Genomic DNA, 10,586 nt, shown 5'->3' with positions numbered 1-10,586 from the left:
CATGGCTGGAGCGGCAGCTGAGGCCAACCATCACACAGAGTCGTTGCCTGACTTCTGGGGATTGGTTTGAGCGGCGTTCATCCCCTCACACACGACCAAGTCTCTGGAGTAACTTGGGACGCTGCTCCCTTCTCTCTTTTCTGCCAGCAGGATGAATAGAATTCATAGCCTTGAGCACCGGCAGGAGCTCTTAAACCGTTATAAATAATGCATATATATATATATAGTAAAAAACATCAGTCTAAAACTGTATAAAATTAAGAACAAATTGAGCCAAAACTGTTATAGAATGTCCATTTAATTCATCTTCTAAAGGACATACATCCAAGTTAATAAATGGCTTCATTCATTAATCACATGCGCTCTATTCTGTGGCCAAACTACTTCTGGTACAGATGAAGCCTATTTTCCTCTGGAAAGCAATTTTAACGTCTTTGTTTCTCATGCTGTATATTATGGGATTCATCGTGGGAGTTAATACTGTATATAACATGGTCAAAAAAGAGTCCACCTCAGATGAGTAGACGGCTGGTGGACGAAGGTACATGAACAAAAGTGGCAAGAAATATATACTGACAACTGTAAAGTGAGAGGCACAGGTAGAAAAGGTTTTCTTCCGGCCTCCTTTGGAACTGATCCTGAGGATTGTTAAAATAATCTTTGTGTAAGATATAAGAATTACAGAAGCGCTTGACAAAAAGACAACGGCACCACTGAAACTAACTAACAAATGGAAAGATATGTCGGCAGAAGCCAAACTGAACAGCAGAGCATCATCACAATAGTAATGGTAGATTATGTTGGGACCACAGAAAGGTAACTTTAAGGCAAGAATGGTGGCTGCGAGTGGAGCCGCAAAGCCTCCACACCAGGCTGCCATTGACAGTATTATGTAAAGTTGTCTTGTCATGATGATTTGGTAGTGTAAGGGTGAGCATATAGCTACGTAGCGATCGTAGGCCATTACGGCCAGGAGATAACACTCTGTTGCTCCCAAAGACAGAATAACATACATCTGTACAAAGCAGGCGGTGTAGGAAATGGTATCCAGGTTCATCAGGAACTTGGCCAACATCTTTGGGACGGTTACTGAAGAGTAAGTCATGTCTCTAAAGGACAAATTGCTGACAAAGAAATACATTGGGGTATGGAGATGCCGGTCAAAGATGACCAAGAAGGAGATAAAGCCATTGCCAGAGAGGATGAAGAGGTAGATACAAAAAAAAACACAAGAAAGTAAATTGTTGTAATTCTGGAGGCTCGGGAATCCGAAAAGGATGAATTCTGTCACATGGGTAATAGTTGCATTGGAAGAAACAGATTTCAAAGAATCTTCATTGGCCTAGATCATATAAATAAATACAATTAATTAATTATATTATTTTATTGCTCAAATAGCATCAGCGCTATAACCAGTAACAAACCAGTAACAAACACGTTTTGAGCCAAAGCATCCTCCTTCATTAGGGCTTCAACATTGGTTGCCAGAGTTACAGTATGGACAGTGCTAAATCCTCCTGGATGGATATCTTAATCTAAAATATAGATGTGTGGGCTCAGTGGCTGGGTACCAGCAGATGCAGCAGGCGCCTCTTAGTGACAACTAGCAAATGGTTCAAAATATCTAATTCAGGGATCAATAAATGGCAGACCGTAGTCTGGACCCAGACCAAGTGACAGTCCTTTCTGGGCCACTTAGCAGCTGGGTGTCTTCTCCCGGGTCCCCCGAATGGCCACTGATTTAATCCTAACAGTAAGGCAGGGGGTGGGAGGTGCTGCAGATCTGCACAGAGAGGGAGAGTCTTTTCAAACTAACAAGCGGTAATCACCTGATTGGTAACATAATGAGTTGTGTAGCTCCTGTCCTCCATCCAGATCTGCAGCACCTCTCGCCCCCGGCCCTGCTGTGAGGATGATAGGTGGGAGACCCAGGAGAGGACATCCCAAGCAGACAACTGCCTCTGCCCTGCTGAAGGTAGAACTGTGAGGCTGGGGAGGCTTGCATTGAAAGGGGCACTGTAATATAAATGGGCAATCTGATGTGAGAGGCACTGTGTTATAAAGGGGTGCTGTGTTATAAAGGGGTGCTGTGTTATAAAGGGGTGCTGTGTTATAAAGGGGTGTTGTGTTATAAAGGGGTGCTGTGTTATAAAGGGGTGTTGTGTTATAAAGGGGTGCTGTGTTATAAAGGGGTGCTGTGTTATAAAGGGTACGGCAAAGTAATGAGGCACTGTAATGTGAAAGAGAATACAATGTAAAAGATAAACTGTGATATGAAGGGGCACAGTGATATGTAGGGGACTCCAATGTAAAGGGGATCTGTGATGTGGAGGGGAGCTGAGGACTGTGTAGTACTACTGTAAAGGAGGTGAGGCTGTGATATGAAGGGGCCCTGTGATATGGGCCCTGTGATATGTAGGGGACTCCAATGTAAAGGGGCCCTGTGATATGTAGGGGAGCTGAGGACTGTGTAGTACTACTGTAAAGGGGGTGAGGCTGTGATATGAAGGAGGTCTGTGATGTAAAAGTAATGGGAGATTGTGGTCACTGATGTAAAGAAGGGACTGTGATGTTAACGAGGGTTGTGATGTAAAGGGGGCTATGAGGGGAAGGATAGGTTAACCACTAACCTACAGGGAACTTATACCCCCTTCCTGCCCAGGCCAATTTCCAGCTTTCAACGCTGTCACACTTTGAATGACAATTGCGCGGTCATGCAACACTGTACCCATATGACATTTTTATCATTTTTTTGTGACAGATAGAGCTTTATTTTGGTGGTATTTAATCACCTCTGGGTTATTTTTTCTTAAACAAACCAAAAACCACTGAAAATTTTGAAAAAAAAAACATTTTTTCTTAGTTTTTGTTATAAAATTTTGTAAATAAGTTATTTTTCTCCTTCACTGATGTGCGCTAATGAGGCTGTAGTGATGGGCACTGAAAGGCTGCACTGATGGAAACTGATAGGCTGCACTGAAGGGCACTGATGAGGAGACACTGTTAGGTGACACTGATGGGCATTGACAGGTATCACTGATGGGCACTGAAAGGCAGCACTCATATATGGCACTGATAGGCGGCACTGACTGGCACTGTTAGGTGGCACTGACTGGCACTGTTAGGCGGCACTGATGCACACTGATAGGCGGCACCGACTGGCAGTACTGATAGGTGGCATTGACTGGCATTGATAGGTGGCACTGACTGTCACTGATGGGTGACATTGAAAGGCAGCTCAGATGGGCACTGATATGTGGCATTGATGTGCACTGGTAGGCACTGAAATGTGGCACTGATGTGGCACTGGCAGGTGGCATGGATGAGCACTGACAGCTGGCACTGATGGACACTGACAGGTGGCACTGCTGGGGCTACACAGATTATCAGGGCACAATGATCATCAGTGCTCTGATGATCAGTGTACATGTCCCCTCTGAGGAATGCCGATTACCGGCTCTCCTCTCCTCTCGAGCTGTCAGTGTGAGGAGAGAAATGCCGATAACCGGCGTTTCCCTGTGTACATGTAATCAGCTGTGATTGGACACAGCTGATCACATGACCGAGCCGACATCTTCGACTCTTTCCATTGATCGGTGATCCGCTGTGCCCGAGGAACACAGCGCACCACCTATCGCCGCGCTGCGCGCTCCCGGAGCCGCGCATGCGCGGTTAGAAATCAAGGACGTCATATGACACCCTCCCAGAATGAGAGAACCGCCTTGCATCCGTCATTGGTACTATATGGAAGGCGGAGGTGGTTAAAGACACAGCTGTGATGTACAGGGGGAAGTGGGATGTACAGGGGGAGCTGTGATGTACAGGGGGACTGTGATGTACAGGGGGAGCTGTGATGTACAGGGGGAGCTGTGACATACAGGGGGAGCTGTGATGTACAGGGGGACTGTGATGTGTTATAGCGCAAACATGAGACCTCTGCCAGAAGAAAATGTTACTGACTGGTCCTACGTGAATTTTAATTGAAGACACTTGATCTGATTGCTCAAACAATAGCCTTTCCAGCATTAGTATATGCAGCACTACCCCCTTAGGAGTCGCTAGAGATTTGGGTCCCCCTGTAGTCCTGCACAGCCAGGCAACACGCAGTTTTCCACAGACTTGCATTCAGAGTCAGTAAACAGTCCTTGAGCTTGGCTTTTTATGTTTTATTGAGGGGTGCTGAACATGGATGGGGTAAGGGGTGTACAGGATGCCCAGTGGAACTACAAGTGAGGACAAACTCCTTAGCAACTATGTACAAGTCTTTACACAGTAGAAGTTCTGCTTGGAGAGCACTCTAGCCTCTCCAGGTGTACCTCCTCAGACCCCAGATAATCCTCTTCTTATACAGTTGCCTGAGGGAATCCCTGGGCAAGGGAATCCAGTGCCTGCCACTTTAAATGAAACAGTCCCAGGTAAGGAGCTAATTGGGTTTCCCACCAGAGTGCTCTTTTTCCCTTGTTTGGCCTAGGAGGTGTAGGACTACTCCCTCAGTCTCAGTCGTGTGTGCAGATTTAGGTAGGTGGCTGCCTTCAGGCCTTCTACTGGGCTAGCTCCTTTTCTGGCTCTACAGGTGGTCCTTGCTCTGGGGGATGATGATGCTGAGAGATCCTCCTTTCCAGCACCCTGCCTGTAGGTAGGCCCTTTCCCACTGGGCCCCCTCCCAGGGTCCTGCATCTCAGCCACTTTTAAGGGCTTTCCTGACCCCATGCCAAGCCACCTGCTTGAGGATTGGTAAGGATCCCCTGAGAGTTCAGACCAACTTATCCTCACTCCCAGCCACTGCTTCTAGAATCTTTTTACTATTAACCAGTAGGGGACCGCTTGCAGTACATATATGTTTTGCCTCAAAACAAAGTGTTTTTAACACTACTACAAATCGCTCACTAATACACGGATTAGGCTTAATAAGTATTAAAGCAAAACATGATTTATTGAATAAGTTCTGTTAGTATAATAACATAAGAATTGTCAGAATTGCAAATCATATTTAGATCATATTATAGCAAGAATAAAGGATCAATACATCACCGGATATTGTAGCATAACCCACTGCCCAGTGACTGGGGGACTCCAACAGTCAGCAAAGGTGAATCCGGGAAATCACCGCAAGGCACGTCTGCCGCATCTTCAATGAGTCCCAAATTCCCCTAGAATCCCCCGTCTTTTATATACATAGTTTGGAATGTCTTTATCTACTGCCATGCGCAGTATCTCCTGGTTATATAACGTCATGTATGATTCTGCGGAGTAGGTAGAGTCAACGCGTGATCGGCTGTGCCATCATGCGTAGTTACCTATTTTGATGGAATGCACATCTGGTGAATATCAGCCACATCTCTGGTTTCAACTGGTTTTAACTGGTTTAATGTACACTTCCAACATGTTATTTTGAACTCCAGTTACCCATCTAATGGTTATAATCATTAGCATTATGACAGTTGAGTGTCAATCACTTCTCATCCATACATCCTATACACTCATGTCACATATGTATCACAATCGGTCCTTGATTGAAACTCAAATGACATAAGTTGCCATAACCACCGTTGGTTTTTTGCAAAATAATTTGTAAGCTATATAACAATTCCATAATGTCAATAATGCTATAAATATCATAATAACCAGCAGAGGGTGCACTAGAAAATTCAAAACCTTAGTAGCCGAGCGAGAATAACCCAGAAATACATCCCACCAATGATGGGAGGTAGCGTCAGCTATGCTAGATCCTAGTTTTATCAGTCTTCCACTTGATATGGTCGTAGTCACCACATGTTGTGCAATTGTAGTGTTCAAATATTCAATATGTTGTTGAACTTCGATTGACTTATCCATTAATTGTTTCAAAATTGTTAAATTAAATTCCCAATTGGGAATTTAACAAGGAATCACTTTTCCAATATTCCTGAACCGACTCATCCTTATCTCCTTGTAATATAAAAGTTTAATTATGCCACATTAAAGAATAATATATTACTGATACAACCTGAAAAGGGAACTTTCATTCCTCTGACTGCAGGAATGTCAGTTACCATACACACAGTTTGTGGCGTTATTTCTACCATCATTTCAGAAGACATAGGTAGAATGGTTCATTTACATACATTTACAGTGTTCCGCAACAAATATGGCTCATATACAGAAGACTGCAACTTACATATTTTTCCCTCAAGAGTATTATCACAAAATGAGAGATCATGAGTTTTGTTATTGTCTACATAGGTGCCATAAAACTCTGGACTCCAATAATGCTGAGCACCAGGTGCACCAATAATCAAAGGCATTACAACTAGAGATGAGCGAATTTCTCAAAAATTTGATTCGGCTGATTCGGCGAATTCCAGTATGAAATTCGATTCGATGCGAATTTCTTCGCTACGAAGTTAACTTATTAAAAGGGTTTCTAGGCTTCAGAGAGCCTTTAAATTAGTGCAGAACACTGTACCTTTAATTTAAATGCCCTTGGAGATGAGGAAGGAGAAGGAGAAGGATGAGAAGAAGGAGAAGGAGAAGGATGAGAAGAAGGAGAAGGATGAGAAGAAGGAGAAGGATGAGAAGAAGGAGAAGGAGAAGGATGAGAAGAAGGAGAAGGAGAAGGATGAGAAGAAGGAGAAGGATGAGAAGAAGGATGAGAAGAAGGAGAAGGATGAGAAGAGGGAGAAGGAGAAGGATGAGAAGAAGGAGAAGGATGAGAAGAAGGAGAAGGATGAGAAGAAGGAGAAGGAGAAGGATGAGAAGAAGGAGAAGGATGAGAAGAAGGAGAAGGATGAGAAGAAGGATGAGAAGAAGGAGAAGGATGAGAAGAAGGATGAGAAGAAGGAGAAGGATGAGAAGAAGGAGAAGGATGAGAAGAAGGAGAAGGATGAGAAGAAGGAGAAGGATGAGAAGGAGAAGGATGAGAAGAAGGAGAAGGATGAGAAGAAGGAGAAGGAGAAGGATGAGAAGAAGGAGAAGGAGAAGGATGAGAAGAAGGAGAAGGAGAAGGATGAGAAGAAGGAGAATGAGAAGGATGAGAAGAAGGAGAAGGAGAAGGATGAGAAGAAGGAGAAGGATGAGAAGAAGGAGAAGGAGAAGGATGAGAAGAAGGAGAAGGATGAGAAGAAGGAGAAGGATGAGAAGAAGGATGAGAAGAAGGATGAGAAGAAGGAGAAGGATGAGAAGAAGGAGAAGGAGAAGGATGAGAAGAAGGAGAAGGATGAGAAGAAGGAGAAGGAGAAGGATGAGAAGAAGGAGAAGGATGAAAAGAAGGAGAAGGATGAGAAGAAGGATGAGAAGAAGGAGAAGGATGAGAAGAAGGATGAGAAGAAGGAGAAGGATGAGAAGAAGGAGAAGGAGAAGGATGAGAAGAAGGAGAAGGATGAGAAGAAGGAGAAGGATGAGAAGAAGGAGAAGGAGAAGGAGAAGGATGAGAAGAAGGAGAAGGAGAAGGATGAGAAGATGGAGAAGGAGAAGGATGAGAAGAAGGAGAAGGAGAAGGATGAGAAGAAGGAGAAGGAGAAGGATGAGAAGAAGGAGAAGGATGAGAAGAAGGAGAAGGATGAGAAGAAGGAGAAGGAGAAGGATGAGAAGAAGGAGAAGGAGAAGGATGAGAAGAAGGAGAAGGATGAGAAGAAGGAGAAGGAGAAGGATGAGAAGAAGGAGAAGGATGAGAAGAAGGAGAAGGATGAGAAGAAGGATGAGAAGAAGGATGAGAAGAAGGAGAAGGATGAGAAGAAGGAGAAGGAGAAGGATGAGAAGAAGGAGAAGGATGAGAAGAAGGAGAAGGATGAGAAGAAGGATGAGAAGAAGGAGAAGGATGAGAAGAAGGACAGTTCTGTGACAGTTTCTGTCTATTTCTGACAGTTCTGGGACATTCACTCCATACAGCGGTTTCAACCGCTGTATGGAGGGAATGTCATAGAACTGTCAGAAATAGACTATTAATGACAGTTCTGGGACTGTCCTTCCATACAGCGGTTGAAACATTGTATCTATTTGTTTCCATAAATGGATCCATTTATGGAAACAAATAGATACAATGTTTCAACCGCTGTATGGAAGGACAGTCCCAGAACTGTCATTAATAGTCTATTTCTGACAGTTCTATGACATTCCCTCCATACAGCGGTTGAAACCGCTGTATGGAGTGAATGTCCCAGAACTGTCAGAAATAGTCTATTTCTGACAGTTATGGGACATTCACTCCATACAGCGGTTTCCGGCAAAAAGTGTATGTGCAGAGTTCCTCTATTCTGCAGATACACTTAGAGGAGCTCTGCAGATACACTTAGAGGAGCTCTGCACATACACTTTTTGCCGGCTTGGAATTATTCTTATTTTCATCCTACTTCTTCTTCTTCTTCTTCCTCTTCTTCATCCTCATCCTCTTCTTCTTCTTCTGAGGATGAGGATGAAGAAGAAGAAGAAGTAGGATGAAAATAAGATTAATTCCAAGCCGGCAAAAAGTGTATGTGCAGAGCTCCTCTAAGTGTATCTGCAGAATAGAGGAACTCTGCACATACACTTTTTGCCGGCTTGGAATTATTCTTATTTTCATCCTACTTCTTCTTCTTCTTCTTCATCCTCATCCTCTTCTTCTTCTTCTGAGGATGAGGATGAGGATGAAGAAGAAGAAGAAGAAGTAGGATGAAAATAAGATTAATTCCAAGCCGGCAAACTGTATGTGCAGAGCTCCTCTAAGTGTATCTGCAGAGCTCCTCTAAGTGTATCTGCAGAATAGAGGAACTCTGCACATACACTTTTTGCCGGCTTGGAATTATTCTTCTTTTCATCCTACTTCTTCTTCTTCTTCTTCATCCTCATCCTCATCCTCAGAAGAAGAGGATGAGGATGAGGAAGAAGAAGAAGTAGGATGAAAAGAAGAATAATTCCAAGCCGGCAAAAAGTGTATGTGCAGAGTTCCTCTATTTCTGACAGTTCTCTGACAGCTTCTTCACATGTACAGCGGTTGAAACATCTGTATCCTAAATGTAAACTAATAGATACAATGTTTCAACCGCTAAACATGTGTTCCTTCTGTCAGAGAACTGTCAGAAATAGCGGAGCTCACTTTTGCCGGCTGATCGGGAAATGTTCGATTCGCGCACCCGAAGTAGGCAAAATTTCGGATTCGACGCGAATCGAATATTTCCTGAAATTCAACTCGAATTCCGGTTCGCCTGGTTCGATTCGCTCATCTCTAATTACAACAAATTTACACATTGTAGTGGTTTTAGTAACATTATACATTAATATTGTTCCAAGACAAGTAGTGTCATTGCAGATCATTTTCTGAGCTTCTAAATGTACCCACATGTTTACTGGGATACTTTTGTTAAATGCGGTCCTCCACACTAATTCATTTCCCGTCATTAACATAGCCTGCATATTCATTTTCTGTTGTTGCTCATATATGGTCTGCAATGTACATACCGTCCAATTAATAAACTTTGTAATGTTAGTATCAAAATCTGTTAAAAAATTATTTGAAGCATTTACTAAATGGAGCATCACATCATCTATTCCGGCAGCTATACTAGCTGGACGGAATATAGTAGGCATCCATTTAGCTTGCATAGTTAGAGCGTCATTAATCTTACTACCAGCATTAGACATTCTATTTGCTAGTGTCTCAATATCAAACCCATTTAAGGTTCCTGTTAGGGAGCCATAACCCCCAAGCAATGTATCATACCATGCCCTCTTTTTTTCGATTCATACAACTTATTACAGTATTTAGGAATGTTATTTGCGCATGTATCACAGTTTTCTGTGCATGTTGACCCACTTTTTCACATGTAGAAGGCAATTTTTTAATATGTCCGGGGTCGATATGAGTAGTGTTTGAATATACAAAGATTAAGTACTGACCCCACCATGATCTTCCTTGGATTTTACTGGCGTTGGTACAAGTCATAATGATTGTCTCATTAATAGCAAACTGAAAAACAGTACTTGGTTTAGTCTTAACAGTACAGTTTCTTGTTACGGACCTTCTATTTGCAGCTGACAAATAAATGAAGCTTGCTTCCTGTTGGCAACAGCAAAGGCTAACTTCAGAGATTACATTTATCACACCTTCATTTCCATGAACCGCATATGTTGGTTTGTAACCCTCTATTGGCGCTCCTGTCCATACAGTACCATTGAAGGTTATATTTAGAATGAGGCAGGGCTGATTAGCTGGGCATATAAAATCATCTTGAGTTCTATTCGTACGCATGCTTTTCCAACCCCAGCTCATTCTGGCATTGCCGGTATCTGTTACTTTAACTCCCGGGCGTCCACGCTCCGACCTCTAATTCAACCAACCACACGATACCAAGGATTCCAAGACTGAAGATAAGTATATCGTTGCTCTGTGAAAGACAATACAGTATGAATCATTCCCGCAAGTAACATTTTTCTTGTGGGACATATTCCCACTTTTCTCTGCCTGGTTTCTTGATCAGTAGGGTGCGGTCCTTTCCTACAGCTATTACTTCTGCAGGTTCCGGAGGACCAGATGCCCCCTGTACCCAAATTTTAGCCCCCACATTAACTGTGTTAGCCAAAGCCTTGGTCTCCTCTAACCGTTAACTTTGTGGAAGCTTCGCCTTCTTTGATGT

At 43.2% G+C, this 10,586-nt stretch overlaps 1 protein-coding gene and 1 pseudogene across 1 annotated transcript; both read right to left on the bottom strand.

Moving 5' to 3' along the window:
* Nucleotides 1-359: 359 nt before the first annotated feature.
* LOC149438449 (olfactory receptor 6N1-like) lies at nt 360-5,235 on the bottom strand. The gene is made up of 2 exons (XM_089659959.1): nt 5,176-5,235; nt 360-1,342 (listed from the first exon to the last, which is right to left on the bottom strand). The coding sequence occupies exons 1-2, from the start codon at nt 5,233-5,235 to the stop codon at nt 365-367; spliced, it is 1,038 nt and encodes a 345-aa protein (XP_089516085.1). The 3' UTR covers nt 360-364.
* Nucleotides 4,899-6,595, bottom strand: LOC149438448 (uncharacterized; annotated as a pseudogene).
* Between the last annotated feature and the right edge of the window lie 3,991 nt (nt 6,596-10,586).

This window comes from Staurois parvus, unplaced genomic scaffold (genome assembly GCF_062004578.1).
Source record: "Staurois parvus isolate SC_StPar_1 unplaced genomic scaffold, SC_StPar_1.0 ptg001192l, whole genome shotgun sequence".
In the NCBI taxonomy this organism is placed as follows: Eukaryota; Metazoa; Chordata; class Amphibia; order Anura; family Ranidae; genus Staurois; species Staurois parvus.
This window is presented reverse-complemented; position numbering and strand designations above follow the sequence as displayed.